Genomic DNA, 25,216 nt, shown 5'->3' with positions numbered 1-25,216 from the left:
ATACTACTGCATGGCATGGTATTGCTATTTGTCACATAGTTTTAGGGGGCTGAGGGGCATGAAGGTGCAAAGCTGCTATATGTTCCTATCTACTGCCTCCATCCAGCACCTAGGCGAAGCACCACAGGGAGCTCCAAGCAGTCACCATGCACACCTCCAGCTAAGCTGAGCTCATTAGCTGGAGCTCACCAGAGGGGAAAAACAGATTTTCTCCTTGCTGTGTGACTTGATGGGGCAGGGGGAATAACTCATGGGTACTAAATACTCAAATGACTGAATTTGGTACTGAGGTGACATTTCAAATCTGAATTTATTTACTGATGAGACAGCAACCTGGCCACAACTACCGTCCAAACTTGGCCCAAGCATGTAGAAACATAAATGGCCCAAAGGGAGGAAGCCATCAATTTTCTTTAAAATTAAATCCTGACATTTATCATCCGGAAGATTCTTTGCGTTTCCTAAATGACTCGTTCAGTTTTAATATGTCTAGCTATCTAATGGCTATTTATCTGACACACTGTAGGCCCAAAAGCTGAAAATAAAGATATATATATATATATATATATATCTTGCACCGTTGAAAAGAAATCTGCTCCATTATTTGTTGTATTTAAGGTAAGTGTTACTGTACTGTTAAACAAAGACTAAAATATTATACATGACTAGCTTGTAATAATGAAATGTATACCATTGCTCAAGATCATTTTTATAGGAGTGATAATAAGGTAACGTATATTAAAAACATATACCGGTACTATGACCACCAGATTTAGCACCACATCATACATGAGAGAACATAAATTGATTCTGCCTTATTTGAGCCCTCATACAGTATAATATACTTTCACTCCAAGCAGTGCTAATCTCATTCAGTAAGTGTCTATAAGCTATCTTTTGTCCACATTCATTTAGAATCAAAAGGAGCACAGACTCACACAACTATTCACCATCTAATGCTCCATCCCCACATCATTAACAAATATTTGAACGTAATAAAAAGACATGCATAGAATAATCTTGTCAAAGAGAGAATTAATGCTCCTTGGTCCTCAATCTCAGGGCTGATGTCTCAGCATGACAACACGGACAAGAGTTAAAAAGAGGGGTTTTTTTTAAAGCCTGGCCCTGGGCCTATTTTTCATATCTTAAGAATTCACACAAAGATTGATGAAAAATGGATGCAAATGATCCTGAGAGAGGTGGGGGGATTATAGAACAAGCCCACATCAAGCTTCTTAGAACTCGCACATCTGAAGGCCCTGAGCTGCAAAAAGGCTCGGCTCCTCTGGCTGCCAACCCCGTACACGCTGAATCAACCACTGGCTCCATTCACTCGGTCACCGTCTCAAGGTGACTTTGACACTTTGAAAAGGTTTATGAAAGAAACAGGTGCTAACAAATAGTGCAAATATCCATCTGTTTGTTTGGTGCACATCCTCATATGCCAAAAGAGTTTTTTTAAAAAGTCTTTACCCACTGGCCAATTGATTTACAAGTAAAATATCCTATTATGTTTCAAGGACATTTTCCAACTGAAATGCTCAAGACAAAGAATGTATTACCCATTCCTCCATTATACCCAAATGATTCATCCATTTCAACTATTTAGTAAGCAGATGCAAATGCTGTATAAAGATATGCCTAGAACCTCCTGACAAACACCAGCCAAAGTGGCAGAAAGGCTAAACTCGTGCAGCATGTGTCCTAAAATGCAGACACATTTCACTCAGGCAACTCCAGTTACCAGTTGGATAGCAGGCCTTTATCTAAACAGCATTCTCTACAGAGTGAGCTGAATGTTTTATGAGGCAAAGTTGAAGAGAAACACATACAAACTAAACAAAAAAAAGTGCTCCTTGATAAAGATGCAGCAGTGAAAGTGGAGCAGAAGAAGAAGGCAGCATATTCGCTTCGATAGCCAGTATCAGTAAGCTTCTGTCAACCTAATAAGAACATCATGGTCGGACTGTGATGGCTGATAGCGGGGCTGCTTGATTAAAAGCAGCCTGTGTTTCACACTAGGATCGGGGCTAGCCTCTGAGGTTCATTTCCTTCCAAAGGGGGTAGCAGAAAATCTTGACACAAACGACACGACCAAACAAGCGGTGAGAGGCAGAGAAGACAAATGAACCGGCTGTGACATTGCGGCGCCCCTTTGGGCTTTTACAAATGACTCCTCATATGCCTCCCAGTCGCGGCACATGTCTGCGCCGTATCTAATGAGTGCTTCGGATATGAAGAGAGTTCAATAAGTAATGAAAGAAGAACCTTGTTCTCTTATTATAGCCCCCATGCCTGACACTAAACATTGTATAATGTATTGGAAACTGCGGCACCATGACACACGCTTATTAAAAGCGAGTTTGAAAAAAGGCATTTGATAGACTCAACAGTGGCTGTTCCTCTTTAATGTGTGCTGGGATCATATTCTGGGTACAGAGGCAAGAGAAGAGATGCTTAATTAACAGGGCCTACAACAACACCAATCAATATTTTTGGTGTACACTAAGCACCAGCAGAGCCTGCAGACTTAAGGCCTTTCAAGTTTCCCTCACACTTTTCTAATTAGCTGAAAATGTGAGCTTTACCAAAGACTGCCAACACCGAAGCATCAAACCATTACTCATAATGCATTAAAATTCAACACCTGTCTGGCCCAATGTGTAAAAATTAAAATCAAAACCATTTGAGGAAACTTACACTCACCATTAATAACCCATTCTACGCCCTAGGAATATCAGATTAACAGCGAATCTGACTGCATGGCCATTTTGGTGAGCGATGTAATCTGTCATTTTTAGATCATGTCTCGCTTTTGACCTTCAACACATCACGCTTTATCAGATAGTGTGAGTGAATATAAAGAGTGGTATGTCAGCTGCTATTTGGCCTCATTTATCAATCCCTTCATATGCTGCTAATACATTTTTATTATAAATTGTGAAGCCCTAAATATTACAGCTCATTCATCAGCCTTGTTTTCAAAAGGTAAACATATCTGATGACGCAATGATGGCTTTTTAAATCTCTTACATGACTTTAGTATCATAGTATGTAACATTTGAATGCAGCTTTTAATCCCCACAGTATAATGTGGAGTTAAAATTGCAGTAATCAGTGGGCAGTTTCCTAGCTTTTATATTCTGGACCCCACTAAAAGGCTCAGAAAAAAAACTGAATGTCAGATTTAATTGCAATAAAATTAGAGTAGCATTAAGTCAAAGACAAAAGGAAAGAAGCCCCGCCGTGCTGGTGTAATGCAGGTTTACAGGGACTAACACTAAATAAACAGCAGGTACATTTGAACTACTGCTGTGCAGCAGGAAGAAATTAAAATGTTTTTCCTTTCTTTTTACATAGCACAACTTTCTATATTATATAAGAAGCTTATGTAATAAGCAACTTCTATTAAAGAGTTCACTGTGAGTTGTTAGTGCTCAACTTAAATTGTGGTTTGCAATACTAATGCCATAAATAGACTTAATCATGCAAAACCATATGCTTTGATTCAAATCAAACCTATACATGCACAACATATTTTGATACAGATACCTAATGCTAAAACTAACAGTTAATGTTGATTATATATCTTAAATGTCAGGTATTACATAAATAAATGTCTTATTAAACTTTGAAAAACATCTCATATTAGTTTCTTTTATAGTGGAACCTTTTAAAGACTGATTAATCTTATGCATGCAAGCCAAACCCATACATACGGTGCACTGCAGTGATGCATTCATCCAAACATAAAGATGACGTCACAGTTGAATCAGATGGTGGGTACCTGGAGTAGTTGAAGAGGCGGCTGTCCCACAGCTTGTGCTCGCCCCGAGGTGGAGAGTGGAAGAAACACGAGTCGGAACCATCAAATTGGTTCAGGCCATCCTCCGTGTTCTTCGAGGCGTGGCTATGAACGACATCCAGCAGCACCACAATGCCCATCGAGTGAGCCACATCTATCATCTGCTTCAGCTCCTCCGGGGTGCCGTAGCGACTACAGAAACACACATGAATAGATTTGTATTAGTCCCTAAACCCTCTCTATTTCTTGGCCTAAACCTCAAACATACCTCTACTCCTTAGTATGACCCTACATTAGATTCCTCATCTCAGAGTGATCCTTAGAGGACAAATTGACAACCAAATTCCTGAAAACACTAAACCACTCAATGTATTTCTAATGCTTAACCAAAATACAAGACCTGAAGTCACCCTGTCTCCTAAAATAAACCTGGTATGTCACTTGCCAAAGGTGATGACCAACACATATGTCCTTTGCTTTGAGTTTTTTTCCTTAAATTAGCATCACTGTGACAACAGGCCAACGCTATTGGATTGGCACTTTTCGTAAAATATGTTGTCACGTCTATAGCTTTTAAATAACATTTACAATGTCATAAGAAAAACACTATTGAACTCACAATACACACTTGACAGAATAAATGTATATTCACCTCCATATCTTTGTGTACACTGCCCATATTGTCCAAAAAAGTATGTCTGTCATTTTGGCTATCATTATATCAGCTTCTTGCAAAACAGGACACAGAGCGACAGTATTACCCCGCTTCCCGGTATTTGGCTGCTCAGGTTTTAAATGACACTGTGGGATCGATCATGGGTGAAATTACACTATATACATTACACTCTGGGTTTAGGCTCGACTCTAAGCAAGGGAGGAGCAATCTCTGTGAGAAGATAAATACACAGACTAGTCCAACTTTATCTACTCCTTCCACTCTCTGGATTAACAGCAAATGTATTTACAGAGAGATTATTGCTGGTGTCAGACTTCCTAACCTTGATTTGAGGTGACTATTTCCTATAAAGTTGGAAGTTGCTTGCTCAGTTTCTAAACCTCACAATAACACACCAATTTCTCTGAAACCATTTATATTAAAGTGCATTCACTGCAGGCCACAGATGTTCTGTATAATAATAGTCCTGGGTCAGTTGAAAGAAATCATCGTGTTACGTTGTTTCAGTAAAGAAGACCATAAATGATGTCTCATGGCACGGAAGCACTGAACTCCTGATGGAATTTTGCTTTCCATTTCATTTAAAATGCACACTGGCCTTTTGACTTTGGATGTGTGCACGCATTGTTTCTTCTGGATCTCAAGATATTGGTGAAGGAATACCGGACTTCACTTAAAGTGTTGAAAATTACAATTTAGACTTGAATTGCTCATGCTGAAAGAATGCTTTACACATTTTATTTTTACATTACAACTTTGTTAGAGTGAACTAAATACATGAATCATACAGAATTGAAGTTGCAGTTACCTGGAAGCAGCAAAGTAACTTGTAACCTGATAGCCAAAGCTTGCATAGTAGGCATGCTCCATGATCGCCATCATCTGAATACAGTTGTAACCTGCAAACAGAGGGGGGAGAGCAATTTCAAAAAAGATTCTTCTTAATGTCATGTGTTTAGAGCTTCCCTGCTAGATTATTGTGAACTGACTTTGTCTAACTGATGGAAACATTCAGATATTAGCTATGGGAAACCAACTAAATGATGTATCATCATAAAAGATGTGTTCATTACATGTGGCAGCATGACACAATGTAGCCCGACATCATGCTGTTTGTAATTCAAATAACCTAATTTAATTTATTAACGGGAGGGAGTGTTATTCTTGCCATTTTTTTTTCTTCTTATGAAACATATTGTACGCGCACCTTTTTTTGAGATCCATTGCAAAATTAAAAAGTCTCATAAAAATCAGGCCACTAGCACATCAAGTAGATTGTTGGTTAGACACACAAGCTAGAACAAGAAGAGCAAGATATTTATGAATAAAAAGTCTGTTCTGATCTGATGTGTTTTGTCACAATAGTATAGTACAACAGGCATGTGGTAATCGTAGGACTCAATACTATTTGACCAGGGTCGTCATATTGTATAAGTGAGCTCCAGGCATTCCTTTTTTGACACAAACTCTGGTATCCCAAACACAAGCTGCAGCTACAGGGAAACACCAGCTATCAGTCAGGAGGTCATGTACAACATTTCAAAACGACCCACCAAAACTGCTTCTATGAATAAGAGAACAACAGGCTTTTAAACTCTCACTGAGCAGTCCATAGGGAGGCCCTGCAGTTCTTCACTGTTGTGTAGAGCACATTTATTTATTTATATCGCATCTTCTTTTCAGGCTGGAGAGATAGAGAGAAAGAAACGCTGGCTTCTGAAATGGTGTGACAAAGCACTGGGGTGAGCTGAAGTTTTTTATTTTTATATATACACGTTCTCTCCACAGTCGAGAAAATGAAAAGGCAGGCAGAGGCAGCCGTCACGAGAGACAGTGGAGTTTAGCCTTCTGGAGAATCCTATTGTGCAGATTCGCTCAGCTGCTGCAGGTAGATTCTTCGACAGAATTCACTCTGGCAGTTTTTATTTCCACAAAACAGGATGACACTACCAAGGAAACAGCATTTATCAGATTGATCCTGGTTTGCTATGCCAGTCATATCGGTATCTTTTAATAATGTGAGTACAGCAGGCTGCTTTAAATGCTAAATAATGCCACATCTCATAAGAGCAGGATTGGAAAACAAGACAAGGATATCATCCTTAAGGCTGAAGTCACATTTACATCTTGAGCTTCAAAGAAGTTGAGTAGGTATTAAGAAAATGTATCACAGATCATTTTTTTTCTCTAAGTCAAGTCATAGTAAGTTTATTAATATTGAGTTAAACTATTTTAACCTGCAGACTGCAATATGGACCCTATCATTTAACATGTAGCAAAGTATTTTTGTTAATTCAAATCTTAAAAAATCTGTCCTCGAAACAACAGTTTGAAATAAAAATGTTTTTATAACAAGATAAGAATTACATTAACCTTTTAAATAAAACTCACCACTAACATAAATTGGTCCCCGATTCAAGCACAACTTCAATATGTTAATGCATGCATGTGTTCTCTACTAGAATTTAACAAAGATGAAATAAATATTATATTGAAGGAATATGTTAAAATGGAGTTTATGTTCACAATCACCTAATGAATAGTTGTTTTTCTTCAGTTAAAATTCAAATGACAATATTCACTAAATAAAAATACTGAATTTGACATTAAACTGAGAACAGCTGTATCAGTCAGTCATTGACATATTTAACAGAGGTTACACCAAACATTAAGCTTACAGTCTAGTCCAAACAGCCAACAACTCTGAAGCTATACTGACCTAAAGCAGACCAACCAATCAGAAGTTACCCCGCATTAGAAATATTAACAGGTTAATTGATTGAAAACAATTATTGTGAATATTTGCCATAATCCTTTTGAAGTCACATTTTCCAGCCAGTCTAAATGATGCAACGTGCAGGAAGATGGCTTCTCTTTATTGGACAAGTTCATGGAAAGTTGTCAGATTCTAAATAATAACTTCAGTTTGGTGTTTGGTGTTGGTGTGTGTGTGTGTGTGTGTGTGTGTGTGTGTGTGTGTGTGTGTGTGTGTGTGTGTGTGTGTGTGTGTATGTGTTGTGTTGTGTATGTGTGTGTGTGTGTGTGTGTGTGTGTGTGTGTGTGTGTGTGTGCATTGTTGGACCACCAGTGAGCACTTCAGGTCATGCAAGTAAAAAGGATGTTGACTTGCTGTTGTTGCTTTGTGGGAATTTGACATCTCTACCACAGAAAATACAACTACAGGAGAAACAGTTAAGGACCAGTGTTATCAAAGATGGCACAGGACATCTGGCAGTTATAAAAATCTCCTGGACTAGGATTTTTCAAACTACATTGCTGGCTCTGATTTAATGTGTGTGGAGGAATACACAAACATAACCTTTACGGTTCACTTATTCTTCGTACTTGACTAGAGAAGGTATAAAATGGTCTCAAGTTGAGTAAAACAGCAGGATGATATTCTTGCAGTTTTTAAGGACTTGAGTAGCCAAATAAATAATAAGGACATCAAAGGGAAGAGAGAATAATCTCAGGTGGTCTCATGTCTTACCGGAGTCTCTTATATGAGGCAGCACGTTGGTTGTGAAGTTGGTGTACGTGGCAACCTTTCCCTCGGGTGAAGCGATGCCCACGTGAGCCTCGTAGATTCTTAGGCTCTTGGGCTTCTTTGGCCGAGGGTGGATGTGCTGGGGAGGGATTCAAAATCATAACAGCACTTTTGCTAAAAGTACCTTGAAATACAGTCCACTTTGTGAGTAATTATGAACAATAAGGTCAGAGACACATTGTGGGTTTTCTGGGTCTCTACTTCAATATCCTACCACAGTGGCTGGAAATGGTTCCGCACATGTTAAAATGTCTATGATTCAGCCTGTCTCCGTTACAAAATAGGAAAAGGATTTGTTTTATACATAGACCAAATTTCCTGATGGCTACCAACCAGGCCTTGTGAACAGGCTATTTGAAGTACATGATTGAGCCACTTGTAAATAAAGGGAATAAACTGCCAGTAAGAGGGCTTCTCTAATTAAAATGGTGCCAAATAACAAGCGATAAAGAAAGTAAATAGCCTATTATTATTTTGCTTGTCGCCACTTGTGATGAGAGCATCTAGTAGCATCGAGGCACATTCAGACCCTCTCAGAATGAAGCAGCCACAATAAAGTAACAATTCAACCATAAATAACCTTTTGTATATCAATTTCTCACCCTTTGTTACCTAGAAATCTTGAAGAAAATGCATTTCAGGTATAAATTCGGAGAATGTTGTCCTGATGAATGGAAGTATAGGGTCCGTGTTTAACAGCAGCATATTTTTATCAAAACAACCCTTTTAGTATGATCCAGTCCTCATTTATGCAGTATTATGCTCAATAATTTCAACACATGCATTTTTGCTAAAACCTTACCACTTTCGCATTAACAGTGGGAAAATAAACAGTTTGCCTATTCGGAATGTCTTTAAGAATTCAGGGCAACAAGGTGTGCGTAAATAATAAACAAATGGTCATTTTAGGGATGAAGTATTCCTTTCAGAAAACAGTATATTTTGTATATAAGGCTTATGTTAAACATACCGTAAGTGTATGTTCCACACTGCAAGAAATTCATTGATTTAACGTTTTAAAATGAAGCCCCAATGTCTTCGAGTAACAAAACTTGCAAAAAATAAACCATTCGTTGTAAGATTTATTGCACAGCGCTGGTGCTTTCCAATTCCAGAATTTCACCCAGAGGTTTGTTTTTTTTCAGATAAAAAAAAAAAAAGAAATCATTATTGAAATAAATAAAACAACAAAACAAAAACAATTAAAATCTAGACTCACAGAGTAGGGATTAGGTGGATCCCAGTGAACCCAGTCGTAGATGACAGATTTCTCCTCTCTGCTCACATATTTTGCCCAGGGCGAGATGCGGTACAGACGTTCTCCATCCTGTGTGTGAACTACCACCTGGGAAAAGTAGACAAATGAGTTTTATGTTATGGCAAGGGCACTTAAACAATGATAGAGAGAGGGGACACTTTACATAAGAGGAAGGTCACACGCACGTTGTCTAATAAGCAGAAAAGGATAGGGTCCAAAATTAACATCATAAAGGATGAAGGATTGAATATAAATAGCATGAAACTACAGTAATATGGAAAGTAATAATGCAAAAACGAAATCATCATTGCAAACTAGTTTACCGTCTAACTCAAGATGCTTGGCCACAAATCAACAGACGCTTCAATGTCTGCTGTGTCTCCTGTGTGTTTCAGTCCCTGGACATTTGCGATTTTAAAGTCAGCATTTATTTACATCTTCCAGCCATGAAATGCTTACATCATAAAACTGTGCTGCTCCTCCCCATCCATTACACAGAAAAGATGGTGCAGATCGCTCAACCAATAAACCAAACATCTTTCAAAAGTGCCAACATGAAAACCACCCCTCTTCCAGGAAGCCGCTCCCTGCTCTCCAATGCAAAGAACAGCCCCAGACCTATTACGTTCCCATAGACCACTGAAGATGTAATATGGTGTAGACTAGAGGACAAAAGGCTACAGTATTGACCAGAACAGTTGTTGATGAATCTGGATTTAATGGTAATTATCGATTGTTTTCTTCTTCTTTTTTTGGTTTTAACACAGCCAGGAAGCAAGGCAGCAATTTAAAAATGTAAATCATTATCCTTTGCCTCTCATCTATTATGTCTGCAATTTAGGATTGGAAGGGGGTGAAATAAGAATAGTTTGTAAATCTAACTGAAAAGTTACTTTTCCTCCATCAGTCAAATAAGAAAGGAGAAAGCCAGCATGAGAGTTGGAAATACCCGGCTTGAAATCGATCCTGCAGTGTTACCCACAGTGTGTGTTCGCCCTGTTTTGTCCCCTGCAGAAACAGGCATTAGAACACAACTAATTCTGGCCATACCGTTGTAAAGTAATGACCACTCCAATGCCAGACCCCCCTCTGGGGTTTTTTCATTATGGTCAGGCCACCTGGGGTTTAGCTGCCTGGCTCCCCTTGTGACATGCTTCACAGTTTATAGGATTAAGAAAAGATAGTTGGATAAATGGACTGGCAAAAAGCCGGACAGAGTGGTGGTCCTTCAGACAAATTGACCAGCATTAGGAATATTAAAGAAAAAAGAGATTGGTTGGCAGGCAGGGGGGGGTGCATGAATAGGAAGAGCCAAGCAATATGCGAGAAGTAAGGTGTGAATTTAACAAAACAACAAAAGGGAGCGTTTAATTGTTTAGATGACACCTCGGCTCTCTAAAATCTTGCACGCTTTCAACAAAAGTAGCTCATTGTTAATACTGTACCCAGAAAAATGCTTGTGTATGGAGATAAATTGGGCCCTGAACAAAGGGGGATAGAAGGGCAAGCTGCTCTACATGAGAGTGATTGGAGCTAGGCTCGTGCTTCCACGAGGGAGTGCTGTGGAACTAATTCTAAAGTGGAGCTCACAGCAAGACAACCATTCACAGGCAGCAGGAGTGCACAAGGAAAGGCCAGGTGCCAGCTTTTCCATCTGCTTCTTATCGTCCTCAGACTGACCTCCGCTGACAATGGGAGCCGGGCAGCCTGTCCAGGGCGCAGAAGAGCGCCAACGATGACCCGGTCCCAAGGAGACTTGCGCCACGAAGCCATCCATTCCACGCCTGGCAACGCATGTCAGGATTAATTCTCATGCACACCGTTTGCTTGGGAGACAATGCATAATGGGGAGGTGTATCTTTTGCATTTTACCCTGATGAATTATTTACAGAAGCTAAAAAACAATCATGTACCCCTACAGCGCGGAATGTTTTCCACAAACAAACGTGGCACAACGTCCTGAGGGACACCTGCAGCAGACAGGAGATGAAATAACTGCCATACGTCAGGCTCCTCAGGTGCATCTACCCTCCACTGTGCCGATTGTGTACATACAGTCATCTCCCCTGTTCTCGCTGTAAGTATGACATGCTGTTGACGGCGACATGCCAGGTTTTCACTTGGTTCATAACAGACCGTACATGACAGGGAATCTCCCTCGCACATTGCGATGACAATCCCCGTCCCACCACGGCAAGATGACACCCTCTGAGGGCGTGAAACTAGGCACAAAGATGTTCAGTTTTCTACCTTGAGTTTGGATTTGTGATCCACAGCTGGAGAGTTGTCTGGCTTTGGGGGTAGAACCAGTTCCCACTTGCCAAATTCTTTCTTGGTGTAGGGGTGGGTGAATTTCTCCCAGGCATCTGTAGGGAAACACAGTAAGGAATTAATAACATAAAATTAATTGGTTTACAACTTTGCCTATCATCAAATAGCTCCTAACTGATCAAATACATCTCTATGATTATTGATGTCTATGGCAGAGCAGACTAAGCCAGTGCATGTATCCCTTGTGTCCCTTTGGTAACCTTTAGTATAAAATGATCTCTGATGAGAAAATAATTAGTTGGTTTTTTTCTATCTTGGTTATTACCTTGCGAGTCATGAGGTCTTGACCCCAGGATGAAAACAACTATTTCTTGTGTCTGTTTTGTACTGCCATTTGCTCACAAGCCTGGCATACTTTTTAAATAACAACAAAAACAACAACATCTGTGCTGTGGGCAAAAGACAATATGTTGGCATCAAATGCGTTTTATTTTAAGTCTGTCGTCTGAATAGTGTTGACCAGTCACAATTGAGCGTACTTTGGTTGCATGTCGTATGATCTAGCTTTTTTGGTCAACAGTTCTAGTCACCACAGTGGCTCTGGCACTATTTCAATATTCTCCTGTGGGCCTCTTTATTTTTCTGACCTCTACACTCTCTCTCTCTTTACACAATGTCTCCCTCTCTCTCACTTGTTGTTTTTGCAACATTGAGTAAAGAACCAATCTCACTCATCTAAAAGAAAAACTGATAACATACCGCTGTTCATTGAATTACATCTGTAAGGGAATAAACGATGGTGGTGCATTCATAACCTGATGATACCATATTACCAATGTTCATAAACTGACAGGAATTTATCAGACACCCAACATTTATTATAAAGCAGACAGCTTGGCATGACAATTTAGGTTGTTGTTTTTTTTCTGCAATCCATATCTGTTTGCTATTCATGAGCAAAAACAACAGCAGGACAGAAAATGAATCACAGGAGATGCTCCAGGAGTGACCGGGCAAAACACCAAGTCATATTTTTTCACAATTTATTTATCTCCCTTTGCTTAAACTCCTCTAAAAAACAGTGCATTATGCATCCAACTTGCACCATATTCATGAATAGGGCTGCTGGGCTGTTTCCACATTTACTATGAAATTGAAATCAAATAATATGACTGAGCCGTGTCAAAATGTAATCTCTCGCAGAATTGAATGTTGGAATTGAGCTGCTGCCCAAGGTCCTGGGAAGATAATTAAAAAGGGAAAAGGAACAGGAGAAATATGGAAAGAGGGAATGGCAGCAACAGAACTAACTAGCACAAAAATTGTGTAGGGACAATAAACAAATTGACAAATCTCCGGTTTGCACACAGTATCAATCTGAAGGTATTACTATTAGCATTTGCTTTCCTTTATCATTACCTGCAGGGCACCAGTTCAGAAGGGCTGTGGCACAGAGGCAAGTGTTTGTGCATTGCTGTGGCATGGCAAATGGAATCTGAGTTATGTGCACAGACCTGAACTATTTCAGCATCCTTTTGTTATTCATTCTTTTCCTTTTATACATTTTTTTTGTTATTGATATTTGTCTGTTGAGGGTAAAATATTACTAATGGCATATGCAATAGACACATTATTATATTTCATAAAGGAAAGAAATGACACTGAGGGCTTGTATTACCTGATACAGTATATCTCTACTCACTTGCAGGTCTCATTTATCTGGGTAATGACGACAAAAATAAATGATCTTGCTGCATTTTCACTGCCGACATTAACTGGAAATAACACTCAAAAGACTATTAACCTGAAATTTCTTTCAAAGTCGGGGATAAAGATTTCAGTGCAAACACAGAGGTTGCACCCTTCTAACAACTTTGCAGGCGATGATGAAATAACCAGCTACTAAAATATTAACAAACACATTAAAAGAGAACCCACTTCAGTATGCAAGTTTATCCTGCGTAATCAATATTTTTCCACATTTTCTACTCCCAGGTTGGTTCATCAAAAGGGCTGATAACCTTGCACCACAGTTCTCGCCGCCTTTTCTTAATTTTTGGCCCCTTTGTGTTCAAAGGTGCAGAAATGTCACATTTCTTATTAAGTGCACTGTGAAGATATGCAACTTTCTGTTAGCACTGAAATCTCTTTGTCCACTTTGGTCGCAACAGCTTATGTAGCTCTATATTAAAGTGTCATTTCCTTTTTAGTTATCTTATTCAACTCTGCAATTTGATTGCTATTATGCAATAAGGCAGTGTTTTCCAACCCTTTTAGTCTGTTGTACCCCTTGAGCTGGTCTTCATTCTATAAGTAGCCCCTCACTCTTCTGTGATGATTCTTGTTTTAAACTCCAAACCAACTGCTCATTAGATGAAAATCCATTGCATAACTCATACTTATTACAAATGCATTTAAACTTGACATTTACACTTATTGTCAGTGAAAAAATTATATTAAGGCTCACTTCTAGCAGTTTCTAAATCTTCTGTTAACACTAGAGCCTTTAATGAGACACTTGAGCTTGCTTGTCTTTCATAAGCATTGATAGCTCTGTGGGCAGGACACCAGGCTTATGAGAATTGATTTAAAATGTTTTATGTATGGAAATATATTGCAATCCCTAATATTTCTACGTACCCCCTGCAACCCCTCAGGTTCACCTAGGAGTCACTGTACCCCAGGTTGGTAACCACTGCAATAAGGCATACCTTTGATACATCAGCTTGCTGCATGCTTGTTTTAAACACACTAAGGTGCCAACATCACATTACTTCAAGAAAAATACTCACTATTTAAAAACCCCTGAAAAAACAGATATTGATGGGAGGTTAAAGCTTTAGTTTCAGGGTGTTCAACAACACATTTTGAAGGAAGTGTAACTTTAACCAAAGTTAAGGCTTCACACTGCTGACATGTTGTTCAGGAGCTCTCCTCAGGCTACTTACTGAAGTCCCCGGTTAGGAAAAGGGCCTCTGCAGCTGGAGCCCACTCCTTAAAATGCAGGCTGTTGTCGGGCTGTCGGTGCACACCGAAGGACTTGTAGCTGCTGGTGAACTTGTCATAGCCTCCTTCTGTCTCCTCCAGCTGGGAAAGCTGCTTCTGAAGCTGCTCATACCTTCAAACCACAGGGAACACACATACGATATGAGTTCAATGGAAAAGCCACAAGTGAATACACAATCTGTACAATGACGTCCAATTGATTTTAGTTATTGGCTTTTTGATGACACCCTGAAGAACATAAAGCCCCGGAAAAAATTAAGAGACCACTTCAGCATTATCATTTTCTCTTGTTTGTTTTTTTATTATTGTATTCTATAAAATACTGACAATTTTTCTCTGTGTTGAAATTCAACAGACACTGGAATGGCTGCCTTACATGTAGAGATAAAGATTTAAGAACAATTTGGAGTGGTCTCTTAATGTTTTCCACAGCTGTATATTATATTTAGGTCTGTCTGTTACACATTGGAGGGGCGGAGGGTGTAGACAAGTAGTTTATGCAGCTTTGTAGCCGCACTGACTGCATAATGTCAGGGTAAGGAAAGTGAGTCCAGGATTTGATTGATTTATTAACACAAAACCTTTTTTAAAGATGAGATAATAATGTAAACTATTAATGTAGTGTAATACTTTAGCTCAAATGTGCACACATGGAACACCAATGGCATACTGTAGGCCTCAACATAATAGTTTGTGTAAAATTATAAAGATATTGTTGGTTTTTCTATAGCAGTATCCACCATTGCAACACAAGCAATTGACATGTACAAACATATACACATCATGTTACTACAAAAGTAAACATCAACTGGGAAGAAGATGTTTATCAGTTATTAACAATAATTCTACCATAAACCACCCCTTTTTTGTGCCCTGTCAGTGTTATCACTTATCACCCATTAACAGCTACTCATAAGAATACAGTTAGTGGTGAAAGCAATTTTCAAGATCATTGGTCACACTACCATGTCATTCCAACACTATCAAAAAAACTATTTCACAGAGTGATTCATTATTTATACTCATTTCTGTGTCATTAACACTGTTAAATTGAATGGGTTGACCAATTTTTAAAAATAGATTTCACAATTTACAGTACCGTACAGTTTCTTCAGAGGCAATAACTGCGACTAATCAATCAAAGTTATTTATTTTCAATAATGATGATTGGAGCGGGGTTTCTAAACTGAATGGATTCATATTATTATAAATAAGCACTGATGTATTAGAAGTTTCTGATAAATGTAGTACTTTACTTATCATTCACTTTAAAATTGCATTTGTGTCTCAGAGTAAAATATTTTGTAACAAATAAAACAGTTTTTGTTTTCTTTTTGCCTGTGTTTGAAAACGGTTCTTAGTTTGCACACATTTAAAGCTTTTACAGAACTCTGATGCACAGCACCAGTGTTTTGTAACGTGTCCACACTAACGTTATCTCTAGGAGGTCCTTCCTCGGGATGCAAACCTGACTCATTCCCTCAAGAACGTGTGACTACAGGCCTATTCTGAGAGATAAACCTCTGTCTGTTACCTTCAACTGAGAAGGATAGACTAACTACTTTGCAATTTATCTCACTTAAGTTCCTGCAGCCAGCTGGTGTCCATATCAGATTCCCCCAGGTACAGAAAGCATCTTTCTGCCAGCTGAGTTAAGTGCACTCTCTCCCCTATAGCCCTGAAGCCAAGCTCAGACTGGCCTGTGAATGCCCTGGGGCTGGTGATGATGGGCTGAAGTAACAGCGCGATTTCTCAGCAGCTGCTCCCTGTGTCGAGCATAGTGGATACGGACAGAACTTGCCAAATGTAAACCTTTAAAGTCCAACCAATGATGCCACATGCCTCCTTTGCCACTCTGTCACCATTTCAAGAATATGCTGAAAGGAAGGACAGCGGGAGGATGCGCATATGGGCGAAACTCCACTGCCACAATATTAATAGGCATGAAAGTCATGCCTATGATTATAACAAGTGAGTTCCAGAAGGTTGGACCACTGGGAATAGCAAGCCAAATCCTGTAAAGCTGCAGCAAGCAGGCAGGATAAGACCACACATCACAAATTCATTGTGCTAAAAAGAAATATCATCATTGTGATAACAATGTTGGTTAAAAGGGAGGAAACTGCACTTTAAACAGCAATAATTTAGTGCCTTTTGTGTTCAGTTAAATTTGAAATGTGTTCAATGAAAGAAACAGCAATGTGATGTGTTTAAGAAGTGTTCTGAGTTCAGCAGAAAGGTAGAACATAGTATACCTAAATATTGGATTCTTTATCACAAAAATAATTGTTGCAATAACTTTAGCTTTTTTTCCTCATTGAGTAAAGCCCTTTAAGAAGCTATTCATTTCAGGGGAGTCATTACCAGTTTAAGCACAGTATAGGTTAAACTTGGATTTCTTTCTTATTATTGATGATCAGATATCGTATATCCTGTGACTATATCTTTGTTTTTTTATTTTGATGAAGTTGTCACTTCTTTCTCTCCCCTATGCCTGCACTCTTAGTTTACGGTTAACAACAATATCAAGTGTGGCACTGCACATGGTATCCATAGGCAACATTTGGCTGTTAAACACACTCCCATCAAGCTGCCGAGAACAGAGTCTCAGAGGGTGACCATTTCATCACACATGGCAGGCCTTTTTTCCCAAGCGCTGGCCCTGAATACTTAATAGAAGCAGGTCAATGTTAGAATAGAATAGAAGAACAGGAACTCAATACATACCTGTTCCCTTCAGTTAGAGAAGAATAGAAGGCATCAAGCACACCACAACAACATGTTTCCCACTAAAAGCTGTGTTTTTGTCCAACTGACTCCAATTTGCTTTCTGTCAACTCCTGAATAAAAAATATTTGCACTTTAGCTGCAAAATTTGTCACTATGTCCACCAGCCTGTTGCTACCTGTATCTGTTCGTTGTTTGGCGCTGGGTCAGAAGCCTAGAGTCAGTTCATCAAAGTTTTTTTTTTGAAAATAGCTACCTGCTGTGGCTATAAACAACACTGGAGAAAGACTTTACTAGAAGATTAAGAGGGCAGACTGTAAAACCGAACAATCTATAGCACTCCTTACATCTGAGAGCAACGTCACTACGAGCTACTCCGAAAGTTAATAATGGCAGATTTATGAAGTACCCAACCGTATAAGATCCGATACATGACCACAGTTATTAAAAGAAGAGACTGATCCCCACTTCTTAATGGAACAAAGCCATTATTTCAGTTTCACTAAAAACACTGCCGCTCATTGTCAGGTAATGCACGCCAAGGGACACAAACAATCCCTGTGGCCAAAAATTACAATAGAGTCTCATCCTGTCCCCTTTTCAGTGGTAATAGAGCGGCAGGAGATTATAGATGTGAGTCACAGATAACAGTCCTGGCTCTCTTATCTCCTGGTTTGGGAAACCGTTCATATCAATAAAGATACTGCAAAAAATATCATATGGCTGAAATAAGATTATATTACCCCTACAGATATTATTAGACAGATACATTGAAAGTGACATTCACCAACCTCCACTTGGTGCTACAAAAATGTCTGCTTCTTCTCAAACTATCAAGATATCCCCATTCCTTATAACTTGAAGACAGACTTGTTCTGCGGCTTTTGATTGGACCATGTTGATACACACATTTTTAACCTCTGTTTGTTCCAGACACACAGGATAAGGAGAAGCGACTAAAAGTAACACTTTTGGAGAAAACTCAGGTGACACTATTGAGAAAGCTATTTAGTTAGCAAAAGCTCTCCTGAAAAATCAAAGCTAAAGATGGGGAGGTGCTCGGGAGGGATGTTTAGTAAAGGTCTCATTGACGATGAGAAAGCTGAGGCTTAGGAGGGGGCTCAAGATAGCAACCCAGCTGGGGGACACCCTTTGGAATAAGAGAAATAAGGCTCAATAACAGCTGGAGTTCTGACTTCAGTTCTGAAGCATTGTGAAGAGCAGTAGAAGATCCGACAAACAAACTCTGCAGGAGACAGAACTGGAGAGAGAAAAGTAGATCAACATGACGTCCAAGCTCTTTCCATGCCTGGACCTGGCAGTGGAAAACCAGAAGTAGTTCCCATCCCTAACCTTCAGTGGCAGAAGGATCTGTGTTTCAATCTAAGATGTTTTGAAGATTACATGTAGGTTTCGTTGGGGAGTTTTTCTTTCCCATTCGTAGAAAACATGGGCTGTGTTGGGCATCTTCATTTAATGGATGTATTCAAAACTGGATAAAAAAACATTCTTGACTTAAATAGTCCATCCTTTGTCTTAATTCAAATAATGCCTGCATATCATTTCCTACATTGTTTCTTTGACAGAAAACTGCTGTACAAAGGATGATGTATGAAATGAAACTATGAAACGTTGAATTAGGAGAAGCAAATAAAAGGCGGTGCTGCACTACAGAATATAAGAATGTTACATTCTGAGCTAATACAATACATAATTGAACACAATGAGGAAAAACTCCAACTCACATTATTCATCCACTGTAAAACTATGTCCGAATAGGTTCTTGATTTGCATGGAATCCCTTAGGTCAACACAAGTTCACCGAATACAGTCAGGTCAGTTTGAGCCAATTCATTGGGATGCCACTCAAACTTCAGCCAAAAGGGATGTTTTTCTTCCCTTTTCACAAAGTTCATCTTATGTTCAACAGATGTGAAAGGAAACTTTTTGTTTGTTTTTAAATAGCTTAGTTAACCAACATTTGGTTATGGTTTGCAACTGTTAGTGAGAGGAGATAGACATCAGAAGTGAGAATATATCTTTCAAGGTCACTGTACATTTCGCAAACTAGATAAGAAACGTGTATGAAAATGTTTTTTCTTTTGTGGTTTAAGAGGGACCTAATTAATTAAATACATGGATTTGAATTAGAACAGGCAGATAAATCAGAGACTTTTCATGATCTGTTCATGTTTTTAGCTCAACTGCATGATTTCAGTTCATGAAATGTAATTGTAACGTAAAGTTGGTTGCCCTACAGTGTCTTGTTCAATGTTCGGTTGTAATTGTCTCCACCTTCTCCCTTCACTTTAATTTCCAAAAAAAACCAGGCAAAATGCCAAACCCAAGGCTTCAAAATTGTGGTTCACAAACCAATAGCTGACGTCAAGTTGTCTAAATGTATTACAAAAAAAGACTCAAATGTTTTTAGGCCATATGAAATGTGAATATTAAAAATAGTGGTGGCATTCCTCTTGTATTTTGTTTTATATACCCACTTTATCCACTATGAAAAATTCTTCCAACATAGCAACTGAACTTTGTAACCTGTTTATAAACTAAGTGTTGGACAATCGGGCATCTATATTTAGAGTAAGGGTTCAGGTCTGTTGCTTTGTGTGTGACTGAGGGTGACAGCTGAAGCACAGAGGTGCCAGCAGCCTGTACAAAAGCCTGACAAGTTTCTCTCTCTCAGTTTGCCAAAAGGGTTTCTGTATGACCTAGTAACAAGGTGACAATTAATGCCATTAATGTCCTTCTTTGACTAAGATCATTAATGATGCTAACGAGGGGTACTAAACATTGAGGTTAAAAGATGAAAGCTACATTTCCCTGCTAACCTTCAATATTTGTTGACCCTCAAGCAAGGTGACAGGAATATTAATACAGCCAAGGTAATCATAAAAGCAGGCAGTTCCTCCGATCAAAGAAATGTTATAGACTTCTTTCTACTTATCTTTAATTCCTGTATTTTAGGTTTTTACTTGTCAGAGCACATGTATCAGCAGTCGTCACTTCAAACTCAGTAATCAGTTTTGCTTTACATATATTGCATCACCTTCATAAGCATGAGGCTCAGACTTATTGCTGTATTTTTACTTTGAAATAAATTGTGAAGACACACCCCAATTTTAGCTTAAAAAAACAACCTTTTGCAGTATTAAGGAGCAGTCTCAGCGCTCCATATTTTCATTTGGTACAATTTAGGAGATACACGGTGCCACAAGCTGCAAAATCCTAGCAGCACTTCCTGCAGTTTGCGCAACAGGAAGGGTAAATAATGAAGCATGTCAACAGAGCACTGCTCACTGGGGCTGTAACCTGCGTTCAGTGAAAAAGGGTTGTTTTCCATTTCAATCTGAAACTAGCATTCTGCTGAAATAAAATAAGGGCTGTCTACAAGCATGATTGATTCGAATGGGAGGCTTTCAACATATGTTGGGATCATTTCAACTGTCTGTCCATACCCACTGTATATATGACCTGAACCAAAGTTCAACAAACCTGAGATGCGGGCAGCCTTGAGCAATGACATGGCGGTTTAACCTAAAGAATCTGTCTTTGTGGTCATAGGTCTCTTTCTGATAGGCCAGCTGAATTCTTATTACTGTGCAGGTTGGCGAGGGGACTCAGCATGGCACCTTAGCCTGAAAAAGCTCATGATTACCATGCCTGTGTTCATGTTGTGGTGTTAGGGCTCCGGGCCTGAGGACACCAGGGTCTTATCAAGAATTAACCTTCACACAGCAGTGCTCCTATATGTAAAATAATTTATGTGCAACTTTCATCAGCATGACAGGTGTTTGAGACACGTCTGAGGCTCTGTGAAGCCCAGCGATCCCAAGCTGTGTCTGAGATGGAACTGACACGCTAATCTCTCTGGAAGACTAGAGCTCTGCTCACATGCTTCAAATACAAAGCAGGTGGTCCCTTACCTGCAACATTAGAGACAAGATCTGACATCGTAATGAAAGTCAATGGAACTATATGGCTGAGCAGAGCTTTTGAGGCCTAGATTTGGGGGCTGCCCAACGTTGAACCGATACTGTAACAACTGTAAAAATTTGATATAAAACTGAAAAGACAATACATCGAATTATCATTAATCAATGCACTTAAGGACATGTGTTTTAGGTCTCTGTAAGGTACTGCAATAATTTAACCATATTTTGATTTCAAATAGTTTCCTGCAAATATTCCCTGTACTATTTTGGTGATAAGTTTGACAGAGAATATAACAGCCTTAGGGTAACAGAAATGTGTCATCTTTCCCAGGTAAGTACAGTGCCTTCCAGAATTATTGGCACCCCTTTGGCAAGAATGAGTAAAAAAAAAGTTGAAAAAAATGTCTTTATTGTTTTTCCTCATTATATTTAATTTAAAAAAAACTATAATCTAACCTTTTTACTGAAGTAAAATTATTTTTAAAATAATAATAAAGTTGACTTTAAATAAATATTTTTCTCCAAAACATGTGTGCCACAATTATTGGCACCCCTCCATTTAATATTTTGTGCAGCCTCCTTTAGCCAGGATTACAGCTCTGAGTCTCCTCCTGTAATGCCTGATGAGGTTGGTGAACACATGGCATGGGATCTGAGACCATTCTTCCATACAGAATGTCTCCAGATCCTTCAGTTCCGAGGTTGATGCTTGTGGACTCTCCTCGTCAGCTCCTCCCACACATTTTCAATGGGATTTAGGTCTGGGGATTGTGATGGCCATGGCAAAGTGTTTATTCTGTGGTCAGTAAACCATTTTTGAGTAGATTTTGAGGTACGCTTTGGATCGTTGTCCTGCTGGAAGGTCCAACCATGGCCCATCTTAAGCTTCCGAGCAGAGGCTGTTATGTTTTAATTTAATATCTGCTGGTATTTGATAGAGTCCATGATACCATGTATCCTAACAAGATGTCCAGGGCATTTGGAAGAAAAACAGCCCCACAACATCAAAGATCCACCACCATACTTCACAGTGTGTATGAGGTGCTTTTCTGTAAGGCTTTCTTTCTGTCTATGCCAAACCCACCTTTGACGTTTGTGCTCAAAAAGCTCTATTTTGGTCTCATCTGACCATATAACCCTGTCCCATTCGAAGTCCCAGTTACGTTTGGCAAACTGTAGACACTTTAGTTTGTTGTTAATTGAAAACAATGTTTTTTTCCTGCAACCCTCCCAAACAACTTGTGGTGATGTAGGTGGCGTCTGCTGGTCGTTTTGGAGACTTTCTGACCCCAAGACTCAACTGACCTCTGCAATTCTCCAGTTGTGATCCTTGGAGATACTTTTGCCAGTCAAACCATCCTTTTCATGGTGTGTGGTGTCAATGTACACACACGTCCTCTTCCAGGCTGATTCTTAACATCTCCTGTTGCTTGATGCTTCTTAATTATTGCCCTGATAGTGGAAATGGGCAAGTTCAACAGTTTTGAGATTTTCTTGTATTCATTTCCTAATTTGTGCAGCTCAACAACTTTTTTTTCGCAGATCATCACTGTGTTCTCTGGTCATTCCCATAGTGATGAATGACAAAGGGTATTTTGGCCTGTGTCACCTCATATGTATACCCCGGTGAAACAGGAAGTCATGGTTGACCTCTTAAGAGTTCCTAAAGTCAACATTTTATTTTAATTATTTTACTTCAGTGAAAAGGTTAGATTTGTGTTAATATTTTGAATTAAATATTATGAGGAAAACAAGAAAGACAGTTTTTGCATCTTGTTTTGTTTATTTTTACTAAAAGGATGCCAATAATTCTGGAGGGCACTGTATAAAGTTAACCATTGCATGCGAGTATTGGTGGTTTGTCGACATCTCTGTCTCTCTGTCTCTACTACTTGTATATTTATCATATAAAAATCATGTTACAAACAAAGTTACAAAGAAAATCCTTAAAAAATGTAAAGGACAACTTAATACAAAGGGAATACAATTATATAGGTTTTGATCACAATTGTTATCATCTTGAGTAGGATTTTTGTTCATTCAGGCACTATGCGGCTAACACTGACAATAATAAGAGGGCTGTTATATTATTTATCACAACTTCTCGCTTTTGTTTGTGCATTACTGGCATAAACACTTCACTCAATCAAGAAGATGCATCATGGAAACTTCTGGTCTGGTCATAAAATCTTGGAGCCTACTTCTGCATGTAGTTTGATACCATCAAGCATCATTCTTTGGCAACTGCAGAGAAAGTGATTGCAATTTGTGTTGGACATAATCCCAGATTAATAATACCCTAGCCCCATACAACAGATAAAGTCAGCTACTTAAGACTTCCCTAATGATTAATTTGTATGGAGTCCAAATAAAGGCTGAAGGGAAAATCATGCAGCATAGTGCTGCATAAAGTCAACAAATGTCTAAGGGTTATTTGTGTTGCAGAGCCTTTCACACTGCAAAAAAAACACACAAAAAACCCAATCACTGTCCGAGTTGGAAGCGTCCAATTTTGGATTCAAATCCAATTTTAAAACACATTTTAGGATAACTGATGCCACGATAACAACCAGGCACTACGGAAAACTCATTATAATGAAGACCAGAAAGCACGGGCTGTTGTGATGCTGGACCACCGCAGTGCACAGGCTCCAGCAATCCAAAATACAGCAGGCGAGGATCAGACAGCGTTTGAGCCCAAAGCAGCACCTTGCGAAGCACCGTGCAAGTCATCTGACTACGAAACACATGGCCTACTTCTGAACTGTCAAACGCAGGAAGCTAAGACCACATGACTTGAGTTCTTCAGCTACTTGTAACATAAAATGGTAGCGGTTCATTAATTTTGCAACAATTTAACGTCCGCCCAACACTTGTTATGCAGAAGGCAGGAAACAGGGAGGCAATGCATGAGAGGGGAAACGCAGCAACCTGTCCTCATACAATGTCAAACGTGAATCCAGAGGGCGACTGTCAGTTGTGTTGCAAAACATCGCTTTTTATCTGTTAGTTGTGTGTTTTTAGTTTAAGACACGAGTGCTATCGTAAACCTTGATTCTGCTAGCTTTAGCAGGGACTGATTTGGCGACAAGCCGTGCAGAAAAGCGCCGTTTAAGCCGTGTTTTACCTCCTCTTGAAGTCCTTCTCGAACGGTTTTAGATAGGGATCCATTTGGACTAGGTTGCTGAACTCAGGAATTGCAACATTATCCTCTAGGTCTGCCATCGTTTCTCCAGACCAAACCAATCGAGCACCGACTGCTGCTGGTCCCTGGCGCTCTCTGTCATGAACAGAGGACACTGGAGCTCTGTGCGACTTTGTATTGTACGGAGACAACAACGAATCTGTGCCAAGCCCGTCCCATAAAAAAATGCTATGTTTCCAGTGGATCGGGTTTAATATAAAGAGTCGGACAGTTCCGTGATACAGTGTAACTTTAAGATGACAGCATAGAAGCATCCGGCGCGTCAGAGGAAGATGACTTGGATTTGGATGAAAGATGTGCCGATTCGCAATACTGCCCGGATTTAAATTCGGGCTTGAAAAAAAATCACATTACACTGATCTTATATACCTTACAATGGCTTCCTGTTGCTTTGAATTGATTTCAAGATATTATTGATTCCTTACAAAGTCCAGAGTATTGGCCTCAAGTTATTTTTCAGATCTCTTATTACCCTATATCACCCTTCCTGCATAGTGAGATCCCCTGATATGTTTCAGTATTATTATATTAATGGATTTTCAATAATAGGTCATTATTAGATAACTAACACTCATATTGCATCTTGTATAGGGCTAATTTTAATACATTTACAACACAGATTATTTTTGCCAGAGGGATGACTTAAATCTCATTTTATTTTAAACTGTAAAGAATATTATATTCATATATTTGCTGATGTATTAAACTCAATCAAAAAAGTAAATAAGAACTAAATAAATTATTGTAATATCAAAACTGTCGGTGATCAACACC

General features: G+C 39.1%; 1 protein-coding gene across 1 annotated transcript in view; it reads right to left on the bottom strand.

Annotated features, from left to right (window-relative positions):
• LOC134880218 (1,4-alpha-glucan-branching enzyme-like) overlaps positions 1-24,639 on the bottom strand; it is a 70,769-nt gene extending 46,130 nt beyond the window's left edge. Inside the window, 7 exon segments of the mRNA XM_063907001.1 lie at positions 3,791-4,000; positions 5,293-5,383; positions 7,975-8,110; positions 9,251-9,376; positions 11,540-11,655; positions 14,509-14,678; positions 24,365-24,639. Of these exon segments, the coding sequence (XP_063763071.1) occupies positions 3,791-4,000; positions 5,293-5,383; positions 7,975-8,110; positions 9,251-9,376; positions 11,540-11,655; positions 14,509-14,678; positions 24,365-24,462 (947 nt within the window). The 5' untranslated portion in view covers positions 24,463-24,639.
• Positions 24,640-25,216: the final 577 nt, after the last annotated feature.

Source organism: Eleginops maclovinus, chromosome 18 (assembly GCF_036324505.1).
Source record: "Eleginops maclovinus isolate JMC-PN-2008 ecotype Puerto Natales chromosome 18, JC_Emac_rtc_rv5, whole genome shotgun sequence".
Taxonomy (NCBI): Eukaryota; Metazoa; Chordata; class Actinopteri; order Perciformes; family Eleginopidae; genus Eleginops; species Eleginops maclovinus.
The sequence above is the reverse complement of the archived record's forward strand: the minus strand, read 5'-3'. Positions and strand labels throughout refer to the sequence as shown.